At 45.5% G+C, this 18,913-nt stretch overlaps 8 protein-coding genes across 8 annotated transcripts; 4 read left to right on the top strand and 4 right to left on the bottom strand.

Moving 5' to 3' along the window:
• Nucleotides 1-231: 231 nt before the first annotated feature.
• EDB93DRAFT_1307360 (uncharacterized protein) lies at nucleotides 232-4,253 on the top strand (the record flags this gene model as incomplete). The annotated part of the gene is made up of 20 exons (XM_041454765.1): nucleotides 232-402; nucleotides 456-488; nucleotides 547-621; nucleotides 673-928; nucleotides 983-1,020; nucleotides 1,076-1,160; nucleotides 1,215-1,306; nucleotides 1,359-1,403; nucleotides 1,461-1,472; nucleotides 1,520-1,593; nucleotides 1,655-1,666; nucleotides 1,719-1,910; nucleotides 1,963-2,049; nucleotides 2,101-2,208; nucleotides 2,258-2,290; nucleotides 2,343-2,448; nucleotides 2,501-2,824; nucleotides 2,876-3,177; nucleotides 3,230-3,420; nucleotides 3,478-4,253. The coding sequence occupies 20 exons, from the start codon at nucleotides 232-234 to the stop codon at nucleotides 3,840-3,842; spliced, it is 2,601 nt and encodes an 866-aa protein (XP_041311106.1). The 3' UTR covers nucleotides 3,843-4,253.
• Nucleotides 4,254-5,483: 1,230 nt separating this feature from the next.
• On the bottom strand, nucleotides 5,484-6,102 carry EDB93DRAFT_1125490 (uncharacterized protein). The gene is made up of 2 exons (XM_041448717.1): nucleotides 5,789-6,102; nucleotides 5,484-5,509 (listed from the first exon to the last, which is right to left on the bottom strand). The coding sequence occupies exons 1-2, from the start codon at nucleotides 6,072-6,074 to the stop codon at nucleotides 5,505-5,507; spliced, it is 291 nt and encodes a 96-aa protein (XP_041311105.1). The 5' UTR covers nucleotides 6,075-6,102; the 3' UTR covers nucleotides 5,484-5,504.
• A 927-nt stretch (nucleotides 6,103-7,029) lies between these two features.
• EDB93DRAFT_1101201 (uncharacterized protein) lies at nucleotides 7,030-8,155 on the bottom strand (the record flags this gene model as incomplete). The annotated part of the gene is made up of 4 exons (XM_041447078.1): nucleotides 7,030-7,166; nucleotides 7,383-7,391; nucleotides 7,505-7,659; nucleotides 7,872-8,155. The coding sequence occupies 4 exons, from the start codon at nucleotides 8,153-8,155 to the stop codon at nucleotides 7,030-7,032; spliced, it is 585 nt and encodes a 194-aa protein (XP_041311104.1).
• A 572-nt stretch (nucleotides 8,156-8,727) lies between these two features.
• On the top strand, nucleotides 8,728-8,964 carry EDB93DRAFT_1079064 (uncharacterized protein; the record flags this gene model as incomplete). Its single annotated transcript, XM_041445426.1, has 1 exon — nucleotides 8,728-8,964. A coding segment is annotated over one exon (237 nt), but the record flags the coding sequence as incomplete, so codon positions are not given.
• A 2,843-nt stretch (nucleotides 8,965-11,807) lies between these two features.
• On the bottom strand, nucleotides 11,808-12,803 carry EDB93DRAFT_1246954 (uncharacterized protein; the record flags this gene model as incomplete). Its single annotated transcript, XM_041452519.1, has 3 exons — nucleotides 11,808-12,299; nucleotides 12,353-12,421; nucleotides 12,486-12,803. The coding sequence occupies 3 exons, from the start codon at nucleotides 12,801-12,803 to the stop codon at nucleotides 11,808-11,810; spliced, it is 879 nt and encodes a 292-aa protein (XP_041311102.1).
• Nucleotides 12,804-14,248: 1,445 nt separating this feature from the next.
• Nucleotides 14,249-14,728, top strand: EDB93DRAFT_1079210 (uncharacterized protein; the record flags this gene model as incomplete). The annotated part of the gene is made up of 1 exon (XM_041445441.1): nucleotides 14,249-14,728. One exon carries the CDS (start codon nucleotides 14,249-14,251, stop codon nucleotides 14,726-14,728), a length of 480 nt encoding a protein of 159 aa, XP_041311101.1.
• A 924-nt stretch (nucleotides 14,729-15,652) lies between these two features.
• Nucleotides 15,653-17,150, bottom strand: EDB93DRAFT_1246953 (uncharacterized protein; the record flags this gene model as incomplete). The annotated part of the gene is made up of 5 exons (XM_041452518.1): nucleotides 15,653-15,947; nucleotides 16,014-16,615; nucleotides 16,667-16,794; nucleotides 16,845-16,939; nucleotides 16,993-17,150. The coding sequence occupies 5 exons, from the start codon at nucleotides 17,148-17,150 to the stop codon at nucleotides 15,653-15,655; spliced, it is 1,278 nt and encodes a 425-aa protein (XP_041311100.1).
• A 1,240-nt stretch (nucleotides 17,151-18,390) lies between these two features.
• Nucleotides 18,391-18,805, top strand: EDB93DRAFT_1246952 (uncharacterized protein; the record flags this gene model as incomplete). The annotated part of the gene is made up of 3 exons (XM_041452517.1): nucleotides 18,391-18,495; nucleotides 18,562-18,656; nucleotides 18,715-18,805. 3 exons carry the CDS (start codon nucleotides 18,391-18,393, stop codon nucleotides 18,803-18,805), a joined length of 291 nt encoding a protein of 96 aa, XP_041311099.1.
• Between the last annotated feature and the right edge of the window lie 108 nt (nucleotides 18,806-18,913).

Genomic DNA, 18,913 nt, shown 5'->3' with positions numbered 1-18,913 from the left:
AATCAATGTCGAAAAATTGGTTGCCCGCCACAGTGTGACGGAACCAAATCAGCCTGAGTGTCTGGACTAACCGGTTTGACCATGACAGCCACGGGCCACGGGATGGTTGATTCTCTTGGGTACACTTGGGGAGATAACAGCATGACCTAATATAATATCTGGCTGCTTCTACTTCGTCTCCCGAATCAACTAACAACTTACCTAGCCCATTCAAGTACTCTGTTTGTTTTAATGTCCTTGGCACGCTCCCCAGGTCCCACTGCTCATCAGAAACTCCAGGATGGTCTACCTATGCCGTTCTTTCCCGCGTCTCTGGACGCGCCCGAAAGGAATGGTCCTCAACTTCCCCAGTGCCTTCCACAGCTGCCAATCAATGCTACCCCGACGGACGTAGCGGAGCAGGTTCTGCTCTAGATTTAAGCGCCAGATCTTAATTTGACATTTACATTCACCAGGATCTCGAAACGCCAGATAAATGGATCAACCGTGTAAGAATGGTAAATCAATGATATCTGCGTGAATTTTGATGAGATTCTCCGCGCTCAGAATCCAGAACTCGTTCGACTGACAGGAAAACATCCGTTCAACTGCGAAGCGCCACTCGATGCTTTATTTGAGTCTGTATGTATCTTGTTTCCGCTGTCATGCACGGGACTGAGAGCGTCTTTGCAGGGATTCTTGACTCCAGCTCACTTGCATTTCGTGCGTAATCATGGTGCAGTGCCACAGGTCAATTACGAGATGACTGCCAACTGGACAATTCGCGTACATGGTCTGGTGGAGCGAGAGGTTACATTTACTCTGCAAGAGCTTCAAGAAAGGTTCCCCGTTGTTAGCCTTCCTGTAACCCTCGTATGCGCCGGCAACAGGCGGAAAGAACAAAATATCGTCCGCAAGTCACTTGGCTTCAGTTGGGGAGCAGCGGGAGGTGGGTTCCAGTTCGTGCTAATTCAAAGAAGTTCTCACCAACATCAATATCAAGTCTCAACAGCTCTTTGGACGGGCGTGTATTTGTCCGATGTATTGGATTATGTGAGACCACTTTGCAGACAAGCCAAATACGTTGTCTTTGAAGGTGGAGACAACCTTCCGAAACGGGCCCTATGGAACATCGCAGCGACTGTCATGGGCTTCCGATAAAGACAAGGGCATGCTCATCTGTAATTCGAATCGTTTACGGTGTTACGTTTCCTCCTGACCTTCTTCCACATTAGCATGGGCAATGAACGGTTTACCGTTGGAGCCTGACCATGGTTTTCCTGTGCGTGTCATTGTGCCGGGCCAGATTGGTGGACGGTCTGTGAAGGTAAGGTATTGTCCAATGACAAGGAGCCCATAATCAATGAGATGTCCCTTAGTGGCTGAGACGCATCGAAATAAGTGATCGTGAAAGCCAACACCACGTATGACAGTTCTTGTACAACTCAAATAAGCGTCGACTGATGATTTCGTTCACGTAGTTGCACTTTTGGGTATGTGTCGTTCACTTATCCTCGAGGGCTACATTAATGTTGCATAGGACAACAAACTGCTGCCAACGCAGGTCATGCCTGACCAAGCCCGTGCTGAGAAGCATTGGTGGTATGATCCAAGGTCAGCCTGAGCGCTCTGACGTTCCTTAAAAAGTATACTCACTAGATTGGGGATATCTCAGATATCTGATCACGTTGGTTTGATTTTGCTCTCTTATGTACCACATGTTGAACAAGAGTCTTCAGCGAGCTCAACGTCAATAGCGTCATTGCGAAACCGAGTCATAACGAGAAGCTCTATATCGATAAGACACCGAATGAAAATGGCACAATCGCATCATATCCCATCCGAGGATATGCATATTCAGGTGGAGGCCGCAGGGTGACCCGCGTCGAAGTTTCGCTTGACCAAGGGGATACATGGACATTGGGAAACATGTACGTCCACATACTTCTAAAATCGACATCTCTTTGATGTCGTGTCGAGAAGCGAGTATCCCGAGGACAAATTCAGAGAAATGCGTCACCAAGACCCATTTTATGGAACTCTTGATGCGACAGAGCGTGATACGTCCTTGTGAGCAGTGAGCATTATCGCTGCTGTGAAAAATGCTCAGATCCCGTGTAGCTGTTGGTGCTTCTGGACATTTGATGTCTCGCATGATGTTCTAGCAAGCTGTGATGCGTTAATGGTTAGAGCTATGGATGAAGGCCTCGCGTTACAACCAAGAGACATGTAAGGCAGGATCGTACCGTATGGACCCATTAACATCAACTGTCAACAGGTATTGGCACGCACTTGGCATGATGAACAACTGGTACGTCTTCATAAAACATGATATTCTGGGTCCTGCAGCGAACTGCTGGCAGGTGGTTTCGCGTTGCCGTTCATAGAACCGTCAACGACGATGGGAAATTTGTGTTGCAATTTGAGCATCCTACGCTTGCTGAGACAGGGCATACAGGATGGATGGAGGTGATACTCAATTTCTGGTTCCAGAGAACAAATGCTGATAGTGGTAAATCAGCGCATGAAAGTGGCCGGGGAGGATATTACAAAGCCCGTCTTCGGCGAAAAGGGACGGGACCTCGCACCACGTGCTCCAAAGCAAGACTCCGATGAGGTCTGTTTGACCAAGCCTGGGATAAGCAGGAAGATCACCTTGAAAGAGTTCAAGGCGCAAGATCGACAGCAACCATGGTTTGTCGTCAATGGCGAGGTTTACGATGGAACTCCATTTCTAGAGGATCATCCGGGAGGCGGTGACTCTATATTGCTTGTGGCTGGCGAAGATGCATCTGACGACTTCTTCGCCATACATTCTGCGGAAGGCAAAAAAAAATTGGCTGACGTGAGTCCTCGTGATTCGCCAGCGGAACATCGGATTATGACCTTTCTGCAGCACCATATTGGTACCCTCGTAACCAGTTTAACCAAAGAAGAGCCCATTACAACGCAGTCGGATGAAACATTTCTAGAGCGCAGCAGGTGGAAAGAGGTCAAATTGTGTACCATCAAGCAGATCAACCACGATTCTTACTTGTATCGTTTCGCCTTGCCGAAAAGAGATCAGCTGCTCGGTCTGCCAGTTGGACAGCATGTTTTCGTCCGTTTACGCCGACAAGATACTGGGGAGATGGTACAGAGAGCGTATACTCCAGTATCGCAACAAGGCACAGTAGGCTTCATCGACTTTCTCATCAAGTCCATATTCTCCATCGCATGCTTTTCGCAGCTTGACTGACTTCTTCATTAGATTGTATCTTCCTTCCGCTTTGATGCCCACTGGAGGGAAGATGACCACTGGCCTCCATCAACTACGCATCGGAGATAGCGTGGAACTCAAGGGGCCGTTAGGGTCTTTCATTTGGGATGGGCCAAGTATTGCACTGTGGAAGGGAATAAAGAGGTCCATCAAGGAAGTCGGCATGATTTGCGGCGGAAGCGGTACGACTTCGATTGCGATATCATCAGAATTGTGCGAGACTAAAGAAAATTGTGCAGGGATAACGCCGATCCTCCAAGTGCTTCGCAGTATCCTCCAGAACGCGGAAAGCGAGACCCGGGTGTGGGTGGTCAGTGCAAACAAAACTGAGCAGGATATCCTCTGTAGAGAAGAACTCGACCTACTCTTCGCATTGCATGGCAAGGGACGTTTTAAGTTGCACTACGCGCTCAGTGTTGCTCCTGAGGAGTGGCCATACAGCGTTGGGCGAATCAATGATGTATTATTGTCGGAGCACATGCCTCGGCACTCTGAGCATGGACTCATCCTGGCGTGCGGTCCTGATGCTATGATAACGCATGCCGTCAAGCCCGGACTGCAGAGTATGGGGTGGGATATAGAGAAGTCCCTGGTGGTGTTCTGAAAGGACAAAGTTGCCTGAAGAATGGATGATGATCGTGGTATGATAAACCACCTGCAAAGTGTTCGTTTATAAGGCGTTTGTGAGTTGTGAGAGCCAGCCCCAGTCATTTTCCATTGGTTTTCGCGGGGAATATAGATAGGGCAATGACGAAGTCCGTGTATAGTTGCACATAAATATGATGTAGAACTTGAAACACTAGATTGTACCGGAATTCACGGAAAGTCCACATTATGATGGTCCGCAAAGGTTGTGAACTTAAGAGAGAAGTTGTTGCAAGGTTGATCGTCATCGCGTTCATCATGTGAACTTGTGAAGTTCTGAGTTGGCCACAGTGACACTACCTATGGTTGGACCATCCAAAAAGTCACTTCCTAATTTTGTCCGTTAGTGTGTGGAAAATCATGCAACAAATCCAGACCATGAAACGATCGCGCCATCCAGAATCTCTTACGGTGATATGAGGACACGAGAACATTTCCATTACCCCAGCAGTGCCAGTGACGGCGGAAAAGGTGCAGGTAGTGGTAGTTGAGGGTGGAGGTAGTGACTACGATGTTGAAAGCACGCCCTGAGTTACTGCGCTAAGTTGCTAGTGATATGAATTTAAGGAGGCGTGATAATTTTTCTGCGCGAACAAGGGGCTGGTGATAACGGCTCGGAATATCTGAAAAGAAAATGGTACAGGCTTTCCTGCTGTGCATGGAACCTCGATAATCAACGGCTCCCGCAATTCCGGTTCATATTGTCTGCGCAGCATGCCAGAGACAAGGTCTCGACTGCAGCTGAGAGGTGTCGAGTGTCGTGCTCAAATGCTATACGACACTTGGAGCAGCAACCGGAGCGTTGGCAGGGTGCGGTGATTATGATGCGACCCATAGGATGGGGATCAAACGAGTAAGTCATACTCATGTCACTAATAGTAACGAACAGTCACACTAGCCGAATTTCAGACTCCAAACCAGTCGGCGGGTCAGGCTCCCCCGATTCGAGTGTGGAGGGGCGAAATCTGAGGGCACTGGTTTGATGTTTTGATAAGTCACATGATACAAGAAAAATTCAAACCCAGCATAACCTTATTCCCCTCACTCTCACTGGGGGCTGGAAGATAACATTAGTAAACAGAGGTCAGCCACAGTGACGGTGACTGCAAACACCATGCTACTTTACACCTAGCGTAGGGTTACAGTTTTTCGAAATCATATACTCCATTTTCTGCCTCAGTTAATGTTACACCCACTTCCATATGGGAGATGACAGCTCCTAATGTCCATGAGACTCCGCCAATATCTGAAATCCGTCTCCGGACACAGCAAAAATTCGGCATTCGGCCTTGTCTATGGCAACTTAAAGTGGCACAGGCGCTTCTCAAAGGCAACCAGGATGTATTATGCATTGCAGGGACTGGGATGGGTAAGACACTGGGCTTCTGGATTCCATTACTGTTCCGCATCAATAGTATTCAGCTCATTGTCACCCCACTCAACTTACTTGGTAAACAAAATGCCACATCTCTTGCGAAGGCTGGAATCCGCGCCATAGCAATAAATGCAGAAACTGCCAGTGCTGCAAATTTTTCGGTCAGTGTTACTTTGATATCAACAGCAAACTTAACACCCACATGGCAGCAGGCAATCAAAGCCTTGAAGTACTGCGCCATTGCAGTCAGTTACTGATCGTGACAATTGCTGTGTGCTGCTTGGTTTGTTTGTTGCCGTCTGGGGTAGTGCCTGACGAGAGCCCATTGATCAAACCCTCAAGATCTATGTCATCTAAATCATCCCAATAGCTGCCATATTCATCAAGTGCTTCATCCATGATGATATCTGCATCTGCATCCTTTGCCTTGCATGAACTATCAGCTCCGAGCAGAAACCCAAGTAAATCCCACAGTGCGGGTGCACAAGACTGCATTTCTCTGCCCATCTCCTCGATATCAAAGTCCTCTACCTGTTGTGTGGTTGCATATGACAGTCCAAAGTGCCAGCCTGCTTCTTCTGATGAGATTGATTTAATTTCTTCGATGTATTGTTTTCTCATGGCTTGGTTCGTGCGTTGCAAAGTTTCAGCTCCACAAGAAGGATGGTCAATGAAAGCATCAAAGATTTCATCACAACGGACAAGAAGGTCTTTGACAACATGATGTCCGTTATATTGTTGGCTTCGCAGAATTGATATAATGAATTGTGAGGCACTTAGGTTGCAATCGTGTAGCGCTGCAATCACTGTGTCCATATCAGAGTGGGTGTAACATTAACCGAGGCAGAAAACAGTATGTATCATTTCAAAATACTGTAACCCTACGCTAGGTGTAAAGTAGTATGGTGTTTGCAGTCACCATCACTGTGGCTGACCTCTGTTTACTAATGTTATCTTCCAGCCCCCGGTGAGAGTGTGAGGGGAATAAGGTTATGCTGGGTTTGAATTTTTCTTGTATCATGTGACTTATCAAACCCTCAGTCAGATATTGCCCCTCCACACTTGAATCGGGGGCTGGGAAGGAGCCTGTCAGTGGGTGTGTAAGAGTCTCATACTGTAACTTAGTGCCACAAACCAAACATGTACAACATTATTTCAAACAGCGCAACTTTGGACTCTACACACCCAGCTGACTGACAAAACTTGTAGTGGTGCGAGGTTTGTTAGTATTTGTCCCACCAAAAAGCCTTCTGAACATGCTGACACATACTATTGGTTACCACACCTTCAGTCAAGTTGCCGCTGGTTCGGACAGTCACACAATGTCACATCTGCCAAAACAAGCTCCGCTCAGCATCCAGTATCAGCGCATAGGCCTCATAACAATCATTACTCCAAGTTGAATAATTCAAAACATTTTATTGAATGTGCATGTGCATTACTATGAACTGGTAAAATTTTATGAGGGGCTGTAGGAACTATGTAGATGACTGGGACAGTGTGATACAAAATAAGGTGCTGCAAAAGAGTGAGTAAATGGTGCTGCTGATGTGTAAGATCCACAGGACATGATATTAGCTGACAAGTGTGATGATATTGTAAACTTGAAGGAGGAGTATACAACACGTGTTTTGAGTCCTGCAGATGGCAGTGGGACTGGGAGCAATGAGCCAAAGCCAAAGTGTGGTGCAGGGTACAACACTGTATGACTACTAGTAGTAGTATTGATATTAGGCATGGAGTCCTTGCTGAGTGGGACACATCTTGAATATTAATGTGTGCAACACTTGTGCAATGCTTTGCACAATGCAGAAAATCCAGCACCGGGTGCACCAATAGTGATCTGAAACTCCGCTATGGCAGACTCGGCTTGGTGACAAGCAGACGTGATCTTCAGCTCTGTCACACCTGAACAAGGATCTCAATCATTTCTCAACCAATTTCAATTATTCTACTTCTCAGTAGTGTATTATAAGTGTATAATGATATGTGGTCAAACAGAATATGATGTGAAGCAAAGTTGAGTGAGATATTGCAAAGTGTCTGAACCAGCGGTTGACTGAAGCCGATAGTATGTGTCAGTGCGTTCGGAAGGCTTTTTCGGTGGGACAAATACTAACAAACCTCGCGCCACTACAAGTTTTGCCAGTCAGCTAGGTGTGTAGAGTCCAAAGTTGTGCTGTTTGAAATAATGTTGTACATGTTTGGTTTGTGACACTAAGTTACAGTATGAGACTCTTACACACCTGCCGACTGGTTTGGAGTCTGGCTGAATTTATGTAACACTCCATTTGGCAGACTCTGAATTTTGGACAGTAGGACAGGCTGTACCATGTGCAAATTCTTAACAAAAGTATGGAATGCCCTGCCCTTCAGCCTCGCAGCCTTCTCATGTTGGCCACTTTAAGTCTAGGTTATCGTGCCATTACCATTACTGTAGTGTTTTGACATTAGGTTCATCACAATGTCACTAGCCTGACGAACTGAACCTATTTTTTGTGACAGCTACACAAAAAATGGGTGGACGAACCTAAGTTTGTGACATTATGTTCGTATGCAATTTTTGTAGAAAATATGACCTATAACCTATACTAATGCTGCTCGTATGGACACCTCTGCTTTCCTCTCCCGAAGACCTCAGGTTCCCCAGTGACAACAACTTCTTCGAACATGTCAGCAGCTGTATCAATGTGAAGTGACCCATTTGCATCAGTGATGTACCCGTCAGGTACACAATCCTTGCCTGATGCGATGAACTCCAGCAGGAGTGACAATGGGACTTCATCACCAGGCTGTTCATCAACATCGGCAACATGGTCTTCATCCAAATTGGTGTCAGCATCACCTTCTGCACCATTGTCAGCTTGTTTTTGGTGAGGCTGAATACTCTGCCACATCTCTGGATCTGTTTGGGGAAGGTCATAAAGCACCCGGCATGCTTCAACACTTGCAAGGCTCTCGAAAGAGAGGTTGAATGGAGTATTACCAGCCTTGCAGAGCGAGAAAGCCTGCCCTCCACATCAGTGCTTGATAATATTGATCAGTGAGAATAGAACACACTTTTTGCACAATGTCAGGTTTGTTGATGAGCTTGTATGCCTCGACAACTAGGGATTAGCATGGGTATATGAAACCCACATGGGTTGTGGGTGTGGGTATGTTGTGGGTGTGGGTTTAGTAAGCAGATATATATTTTACCAACTCCAAAGCTCCAAAGACATACAAATAGTATTGCAAGCTCTAACTCTAAACTCTAAATCACGAACACATCCTACTGTCATGCAGCCAAACCCCTTCCATTCTGCCACTAAACGGATTACCAAACTAACTGGGAAAGCCAAGGCTGCACTTGACGAGAAGCTCAAGGCCAAATCAAAAAAGAGAAAGAATGATGACAGTGCCAGTGTGGACAGCACACGGCCAAAGAAGGTAAAAGCAACCTACTTGTTTTGAATGATTTCTAACATTGATCACAGCTACTTCAGTAGATGTTGAACGGCTCTTCAGCCATGGCCACCTCATCCTGTTGCATGTCCATTCTCGCTTAAATGTGCAGTCCACTCATGCCCTCTTGTGCTTGAGTTACTGGAGCCAGCTGGGTCTGGTGAAGAACGAAGACATTTTAGCTGTTAGCAACCTCGCGGATGTTGTAGGTGACGAGGAGCTAGAACTTGAGGAAGGATGGGACCAAATACAGTTAGGGTAGCTACAATCGCTGTTTTCATAGTACTAATTCAATGACACCCCCAGGCATACCCTCCATGGGTACGGGTATGGGTGTCTATCTTCAGTACCCACGTGAAAACCCACACCCCTGGTATGGGTGTGGGTATATTGGTGGGTGTGGGTGCGGGTGTCAATGCATATACCCCGGGGTATACCCATGCTAATCCCTATCGACAACCCAGCACACAGACCAATCACAGAGTGTTCCTTTTGTGACATCAAGTCAAATTTCATCAGCAGTCCTATCAGCTGTCAGTTGAGTCAAGGTTTCCGCAACAATGTCTTCATGTTGTAATTCTTTGATAGCAAGCTTGAGGGGGCGTTGGATGTCAACATCGCAAGGCTGTGTAACACCAGTTGTGCCTGCAGGGACAGACCAGTAACAGATCAATTTATAGTTGATGTCGAGCCATGTTCGGAATGCAACAGAGCAATGAACTGACCAACAATCGAGCTAAAGAATGCATGGCTGTTTGAGTGGAACCCCTTGCTGCTGTTTCTTCTTGATCCAGAATGGTACAAGAATCCCAGTGACATATGTACACATGGTCTCAAAGGTGGCCCAGTATGTGTCTGTGTTTGAGAACATGAACTGAAATTTTAACTCGAGTGCTTCATTGTAACATGGTGCATTGGGGGATGGTAGCGAACATTTCGATTTTTTGTCATGAACAATATGAAATGGAAGGAGATTGCCAGCTGCAGATATCCTAACAAGAAGCATAAAAGCACATTTTTCCTCCTGGCCAACTAAGGTAGACCTCAAACAGTTCCATCAAATGTCATGTGATTGTGACCGACTGTGACAGTTGAAGGATAAGCTAGGATAAGGTCAATGCCAAGTTGCTGAAAGAGCTATGCTAACGAGCACAATTATGTGCGACTAGTACAGGTAGGAATATAGTGGAAATGTGATTAAGTAGTAGGAATTGAATAGATAAAGTTATGTGCAATGACCAGTTGAGAAGTGTAATTGTGCAGCTCACACTTTCATTATCTTTGACATGGTGAACTTTTGTTGCTTCTTTGCTCAAGCTTTCTCTAAATTGCCACTCCATGTTTTTTGAAGGCGCTTGAGCTGCGATGGATTCTTGAAGGCCATAGAACCTTAGCGCACTGTCAGTAGTAGACTTATTAGGTTGTCAGCAGACTGTTTGTCATGTTTTGCTGCTTCGGCTGTAAGCCAGTTAACACCCAAAATACCAGAACATCATCATCTGAGCTCATACAATCAAACAGGAAAAGCGAAAAATTCTAATTCTTAATTTCAAGATTTTTTGTGTAGCCATTAAGCCTCTTGCTTAGTTGTTGATTAATGGCCAAATTACATGCAATTGTCACGCTTTGTCACATGACATAGGATGGAACTGCTTGAGGTCTACCTTATAGCCACTTGTTTCGAGCCAATGTGCTCATATGTACAGCCCTTTGTGGGCTGGTAAATGACATTAGTCTGGTCAATATTGACTAGAAACTCCGGATATGGGATGACATCGTTGCGGATTGTCAGAGAGAGTCAAAGAAACTGCTGTCGGCAGACATCATTAACATTTGGGGGTAACTTTTGTGCTACGCGTGTTCCATGGCGGATGGTATACTGCAGGTAATCATACAGGAATGCCTTTACCCATGAGTCAGAGCATTTGAACATGGAGCCATCTTTTGCTGCTGTCGAGAAAATGTTAGGCAACTCATGATGGAGAATACCAACAATGATACCCCAACAACGAGCAGTGCTGAGTGCAACACTGACCTGACGAAGAGTTTGTATTTGGTGCACAATTTTCTTGATGACATTGGGATAGGGTGTGAGGATATTCGTTTGTGTGATGGTACTTGATGCCAGATTGCCCCGCTTCGCATGTTCCACAACAGCATCTTTCCATCTAGGACATGACCCATTGCAGTCAATCCAACGACCAAGTACTTGGGGTGTAAGAGCTTGACAGCATGGATCGAGTTGTCGCAGATGATAACAAATGGTATGGGGAACCATTGATGGGCCAGCACTGAGACTCACTGCTCTGAGAATTGTTGGCCAAAAGATGGGGCTCTGCCAGTTAACACATTGGGCATCAACAGGATCATGCACTCGTTTCCGACCACTGTTTGACAGCTTCTTTGTTCAAAGGTCCTCTTTGATAGAACAATGGGGCCATGTGAGCTCTGCAAGAGACAGACTCGGTTGGAGCAATAATGTATCAGTAGCATTGCCGACAGGCTTTGCTGACTGCTTTAACTGCCAGCATGGTCAACATCCATATTTTATCAGTGACATTAGCATCAGACGTACCTCTTTTGTACAAGCATGATGTGCACACTGGCAGTCTCTGTCATAGAGCCTTTTCTCTGCTCCACTTTGTTGAGTGCTGCTGAGAAATTGTTGTCATGCTGTTTGTCTTGACACACAAGGTCACACTGATGGATATCTGCAAGATAATCCTTGCATGAAACAATTTTGAAGTGCTTTAGGAGCCCTGTTTTGGGCTCTGACGATGAAATGCGATAGTTGAGTGTAATTTTTGGATGTGATGTGATGACCCAGGGTTGCAGGATATCCACATTGATAGGGGATTGCACTGGAGGCACAATAGGTGCCGTGGATGGTGAGTGAGACTGAAACAATACGAGAGATGAAGTAGGTGATGATGGAGAATAATCTGAAGCAGCTTTTGATTTGTCTTCAGAAAAGTGAGCATGGAGCAGGAAGATAAGCTCCTGAATGCGAAGCAGGTCTCTTTTCTCATTTGTGAATAGAGGAGTACCATAGAGTTTGTGGTGTATAGTGTTAATCATGGCAATTGCACAGGAGTATACATCCTGTTAAAGACCATGGGGAAGTATTGCACCTTTCGAAAAAGTTCTAAAGCCATGCTCGTGTAGCCATTGCTGAATGCGATCAACATCTGTATTTGGCCATGGCCAGTCCAAAGAATCACCATAGCATATCTCTCCCGCCTTCGCATCCACCAAAAAGACTGTCCAGTGTGCACCATTGATATTAATGGGAAATATAATGTATTCAAGCTCTCCATTACTTAACGAGTCACCAAGTTGACATAGCCTTGTGAAGCCCCTGTCAAACATGTACTGAGACCACTGCTTCGGCTCATAGTGCAGGGTTGAAGTGAATGTCAGCTCCTCAACAACAGTTGATTTGAGGAGCTGCAAATCAAGCTGAATTTGGCGGGAAATCCCGTTAACCATGGCATCAACAAAGCGACCCTTCATTGGCATTGAGGCAAGAAAGTCAGCAAGATCTGATGTTTGAAGAAATGCCGCAGGACCATGCAGGTCCATATTCCAACCCAGAGTCTGCAAAGCACAGGATGTCTTGTTGACAGCAAGCAAAAGTTCTTTGTCCCCACTATCATGGCCATGCTGTGCCAACCAATGACATGCCATTGACTATTTTTCCTGGGAGGCAACAGCATGGCCTAAGTTGTGCCAATAGGTAAGTACCCAGCATGGCAAATTGCCTGAAAAACAAGGGTCACAAACAGACTTTGCTCCGTCAAGCAAAGCCTGGTTGAACTCGTCCAAGAGTTGAGATGACAGGGCAAGTGGTGGGATGGAGTGCTCAAGGAAGTCACTAGCAACATCACAAGTGGTGCATTCGATTGAAGAAAAAAACCGATGAACATCAAGTCCCACAAGTGCTGGATCAAAACCAGGAAGTACTGTAAAGTTGACCAGGGCTGATATTGAGAGATCGGGAAGAGGGATAAAAGATGCAAAGTAAGGGGGTGGTGTCAACAGGTGATGGTGATCCTGCAAGACAGGCAGGAATCTGAGAACTAGATCACTATGAGGAAACATGATGAGTAACAGTGAAAAACCAAATTGCAGGAAACATACCTGGCAGTAATGTTTATATTATTCAAAGCGGCCTAGGCAGATCTGAAGTCACAACAGAAGTGCAACTCCTAGAGCACTAAGCGAGGACATTGATGGCAAGCATTGACGACTCACAGAAGTGCAAATCCTAGAGTACTAAGCGAGGACATTGATGACCGAACTTGCAACTTGGAGGTCCTTGATGCATAACTTTGGAGCCTTGGATGAACCTAAATTAGGTTTGTCGCACATTGCAAAGGTCGATGAACATGTCATGAAGCCGTTACATAATGCAGTGCATATATTCCCATGAACCTAAGGTCAAAACGCTACAGTACACTGCTGTACAAATCTGATGCACATCGTAAATGAGGCTATGGGAGGCCTGAGATTCTGCAAGTTGCCTGTATCCTGTTGACTCACCAGCGATGCATAGGGTGGATGCCATGTGCATGCTGCTGTAGAAAGCTGATTCCTGCTGGGCTCAGCAGAAATCGTACTACCTAGACAACAAATATTTAGGTAGATCTTAGCATGACCTAGTCTGCTATACTTGCAGTGCAAGTGTGTTCAATCCTAAAGGGATTGCTAATTGGTATTAGTAGTAAAAATGTGTCAGTAATGCAAATAACAAAATGTCTGATGGTGCGAAACGATGTCTGAAGGTACTTATCCAATGTCCGAAGCCAAAGTGCGATGTCTGAGATTTCGGACTTTCTGACTTCACAATAATGAGTCGGAAACTTTATAACGAGTGTCAGGTTGCGAGCGGTATGCGCGAGTATAATGAGTGACGGAGTATGACAGTGAACGAATGGTAATATTTTGCAATGCAACTAAGAACTACGAGAATATTCTGGGTGATCCGCAGAGTCAGGAAACAGCTCCTAACTACTGGATGATCATTGCTACGGGTCACTACAGAGTATTTAAGTAAGTACGTAGAAATTCGGAAAACTACAGGTGAAGATAGTAGCGATATATTTCAGGTCCAATGTCCTATGTAATAAGACATGAGGTGCTGCAGACATGTAATAATGCGGTACAAATGTCAGAAAATGTGCACGGGAATAACTACGCACCTAGTGAGGCTAGTTCGGATGGACAGGACATGGGATGGACAGGACATGGGATGGACAAGTGCACGCAAAGTGCGATCGGCCGATGCAATGTCTGAAGGTCCGATGTGCCGGATCCAATACGGGGTGGCTCAGACATGTGCGAAAGTGTGTCAGACATGTGCGCATATGTTTCAGGTGTTGATGTGAGTATGGAAATACGTGGTTTTGAGCCCAATGCCGCAACCATTGCTACACTGCCTCCATGACCGCCTCCACGACACCATTAATGCTCTTTGTGATGAGGCTAAGAGGGCTCGCATACTCCAGAAGCCTGATGAGCCTCCCATATGAGCACCTCAGCTTCACATGCTGGTTCATTATAAAAAACACCACCCTCACTTGTTTCAGCAGAAACTTCATGTTAATCCCAAGATCTTTGATGATGTCCTTGATTTTATCTCTGATCATCCCATCTTCCAAAACCAGTCCAACAATCCCCAGCTCTCTGTCTCCATTCAATTGGCTATTATTTTGAATCGAGCAGGCCACTACAGAAATGCCATTACTCTTGAAGATGTTGCTCAATGGGCAGGTGTGAGTGTTGGATCCATAGTTAATTGCACTAATTGTGTAATGATTGTGGTGCTTGATGCTCATAATCAGTTTATCTGCTTCCCAGCAGATAATTCTGAGGATGCTGATCTGGCTCGCAAATTTGCTGAGTCATGTACCTTTCTCGCAATCAATGGCTCAACTATGAATTTTTTCACCAGACCTGGTTACTTTGGTGAGACATTTTATGATAGGAAATCTAAATATTCCCTTGGCTGCCAGGTATTTTTTTAAAAAAATCTTCATGTGCAAAAATTAAATTAATTCTAGGCAGTCATTTTACCACATAATCTTCTCATTGTTGATTATGCTCTGGGTCATCCCGGGAGTGTCCACAATGCATTTGCTTTTCAATCCACTTGTCTTTATGAAGAGCATGCTGGCCTTCTCCCTGGTGGCCATTGGGTTTGGGCAGACAGTGCATACCCACTGGAGCCATGGTGTATTGCTCCTTTTAAGAAGCCTTGCAATGGGAGGTTGACAAAGGATCAGAAGTCCTTTAATTATCATTTCTCTAAGGTATTTTTTTGGAGGTTTATATTTCAGTGAATCGAATTTTTTTAGATCTGTGTTCATGTTAAACACACATTTGCTGTTTTGAAGGGACAGTTCCAGTCCCTTCAAGAGCTCCGGTTCAGAATTCAGGCTGAGAAAGACCTTGAGTTCGCTGTGCAGTAGATCAAGTGCCGCATCATCCTCCACAACATGATTATTTGCTTTGAAATTGAGTGTCGCAAGAGGGATGGGACATATGAGAGCTCTCTAAAGTGAGCTCATGAAGAAGGGGAAGATTGCATTGATCAAGAGGTTGAGTATCCAGATGATGAAGAAGTTGTTGGTGACAGGACTTATGAGGGCACTCCAGGACAAGCTGCTCAAGCAAGGCTGATGGATGCACTTTTTGACAGTCCTCACTCAAATGCTCAATATAAGGAAGGATGACAACAATAGTACTTGCATAGATATGTACTACTACAAATACACTTGTACAGCAAAAGAAAACAAACATAACAATGACAGTAACAACAACAAAGGCAAGCATAAAGCATAGTGACAACATCAGCAAGTAAGAGACCATGAGCAACAACAAAGGCAAATCACAATGAGCAGCAACAACCAGAGACAATGAGATAATGATGACAAATACAATGAGATGGCTCACCCAACTCCTCCATCTGATGCCACCTTGCTGGCCTGCACCATTTGGTGGAATTGAATTTTGAGTCGCAAAGTCTCCGCTTCCTTGTCAAGGACCTCCAAATGTGCTTGGTGGATGTGAATGTCCATCTTACGAAGGCGAATCTCAGTGGCTTTATCCTCTTGCATGCACTGATGGGTGACAGCGGCTTGGGAGGTTTCGTACTCGTGGGTGGAATGGAGCCATTTGTATTTTTTAGTGTCCTGATTATGCTCACTTTTGACCTTGAGTTTTGCGAGGAAGTGGAGGTGTTTGCTGTCATGGCGCAACATTGTGTCCAAGTGCATGCTCTCAATCTCATCCCTGACCTGGTCCACCTACTATGACACATCTGATGTTGCCTTCTTCTTTGAGCTGCCAGCACTATGCGGAATGGAGGTCTCAGGTGTCAGGGACATATGGAAGTCTGACACCAAGGTAGTGTTGCGCATTTTCAACAATGGTGTTGATGCACTGCACAATATTTCCAATGGCAGCCTGCAGTGGCCCTCACGGCTCAAGGCCTTCTGCACCCTGAATGCCAAACAGCTATGGTAGGCTGACACCAATTTTTTCAACAGCATATCAAATGGTTCTGGGAGGTTGGGAGGAGGAGATGGCATTGAGGGGAGCTGATGCTTCTTCCCCACAACTGGGGAAGTGTTGTCAAGCATGATTGCATCATCATCGAGCATCATGCCATTGTCCTTGGAAAGATCCCAATTGTTGGCATCATTGTCATCTGACGGAAGGCCAGGAAGATGGATATTGGGGGACATAGCGCAGGAGGAGGGATAGGATGAAGCAGGAGGGGATTGGTGCAGCGCAGGTGGCGGATACTGGCTGCTGGCAAATACATGCATGTTAGGAGGTATGGGGGAATGTGATTGCTGAGCACTGGGGGGATGCAAGTACTGCTGAGTGTTGGGGGGATGTGACAACTGCTGAGTAGTGCCAAAGTGAGTGGAGGGACCAGCCCCACCATGTGGCTAAACAAGGGTATATAGGGCACCAGCATGATCAACGCCAGGTTTTGAGGAGTGGGTGGTTGCGGCCATGGATAGATTGGAGTGCCAAATGGTATCTAGATCTTTGTACCACGGCAGCTCCAAAATTGCCACATCTATAGCAATAAATCAGCTGATAACAAAAGAATTGAGACTGAGGACTCACCCATTAAGTTTTTTGCCTGACTCCCTTCAGCTGGCATCACGCCAGCACCTGTGCTGCCAAACATCACTTTCACCTTCTTGTATTTATTCCTGAAACTGCGTGAATTTTAGTATTTCTATTGATGGAACAAAAAAATGAAAGGACGTACATGTTAATGCAACTGCCAATAGCATCACAGAATTTTTTAGGATTAGACAAGTATGTGGCACCATACTTGGGGTGATCTGTGAAGATGATCTTGGTGAGACCACCATAAATTTTCCCCTTGTCTGAGCCCAGGGGACTATCAGCACCAGTAGCAGCCATGGGCTTTTTGCTGTCTGAATAAAACAAGATCTTGCAATTAGTAGGGCGAGTACTTAGATAGTTCACTAGCACATCAGTAAGTTCATGATCATTGTGCCACTGGACAGCAAACTGGGGTCCAGTTGATTCCTTGGCTGTTTTTGAGTGAGGCCATTGGTCGTCCATTTTTCTCAAACAAATGAGAGTGTTTGCTCTAAGGCATGCAGAATGACAAGCAGGAGGCATGAAGATTTCAAGCTCCGCCTTACCATGCCAGTCTGACCTTCATCGGCTGAGCTTCATCAGGAAAACCCTCCTGAGGAAAAAAATGTTATAATTTTCACAAAAAGTTGTGATTCAGATAATTCTATCTAATTACAAGAATTAGGAATAAAATCGCTAGAAGACGATAATGTACAATGTGAATATCACAAAATATTGAGAATTACTTGAATATACAAAAAGTGTATCTATTATTGAGCACAGTGTTTGGAGCCAACAAGAGGTTGAGGACAAGCTGAGTGCAGAGAAAAAACCAAACCTTCTGAGCATGAAAAGGTTAGTCTCGAGTTGTGGGAAGAGGGAAAAGAAAACTGCAAAAGGCACAAGGCAAGAAGAATCTGAGGATCTTTTCGAAGATTGCGCACCTATATGTTGATGCGCACGGACTGAAATAAAGCAGCTTGTGCTTGGAGAGTATTTTGGATCGACAGAGACAAACCCTCGGAGTGTGTCGAGTCCAAAAAGTACGTAGACCGGAGGGTCCGAAAGGAAACACTGATACAGACCAAAAACACGCTAGAAGTAGTAGAAAGGGAGGTGCGTGCATGCGAAAAAACGAGAGAGCAACGGGCAAAGAAGATGGGCGCAGAGAAGAAGAGAGTGCAGGTGCCGATTCTCAGGTCAGGTCCTTTTGACTGGGGCAAACTTGGACATGTGCTTCAGTAGGATAGAGGCACACCGGTGCAGGTGAATCTTCATATGACCGCTTACAAAGGCCCTATTTTGAGCGTCAACATGTCAATGCTTGCAATTCGCTCAAAACGGCCATCCATGTAGTAGGACAGTTTGACGGACTTGGTGATATCTGATGTCAACAAGGACAACATGTGTAAACAAATAAACAAAGAGCACTTGTTGAATATTTGTGCTTATTTACTCTCACACTTGTTTATCACATGGTTCCAATTTTTTTTTCACTCACATTCTTCCACCACCACCACATCATGTGAGTGTGTCAATCCTCCTTTGAGCTTGAGCCATGCTGATCAAAGGTGTTGCCCACCATTCGCAGGAAGTGAGTGTGTCGATCCTCAATCGAGCTCAAGCCATGCTGATCCAAGTCGTCGCCCGCCATCCACAGCATGTGAGTGTGTTGATCCTCATTCAACCCCTAGCCATGCTGATCCAAGTCGTCGCCCACCGTTCACAGGCTGTGAGTGTGTCGATCCTGTTCCTTGAGGACTTGAAGAAGGTTGCACCTAAGAAGTTTCACTCCATGATGGCAGACATCTATGAATCTGTAGAGTAAGTTTCACTGGTGTGCATGGTGCTACTTTGACTTGGGTATTGACACTACTGGCAGGGCCTTGAAACAAAAGGGTGGCGATAATCAGGCTGATGAGCATCGAAAGGTGTTGGTGCTACTGGACCTTGATGGCATGGGTGAGGATTAACTTCTAGTATGGCGCTGATCTGTAAATAGTGCAGATTTGTTGATCACTCCTTTTCATATACCCTGGTCTCTGGCAGCTTGGTCCACATGTTTCTAGTTACTTTGTATA

This window comes from Suillus bovinus (assembly GCF_016758785.1).
Source record: "Suillus bovinus strain UH-Sbo-P2 chromosome Unknown EDB93scaffold_8, whole genome shotgun sequence".
NCBI classification, from domain to species: domain Eukaryota; kingdom Fungi; phylum Basidiomycota; class Agaricomycetes; order Boletales; family Suillaceae; genus Suillus; species Suillus bovinus.
The sequence above is the reverse complement of the archived record's forward strand: the minus strand, read 5'-3'. Positions and strand labels throughout refer to the sequence as shown.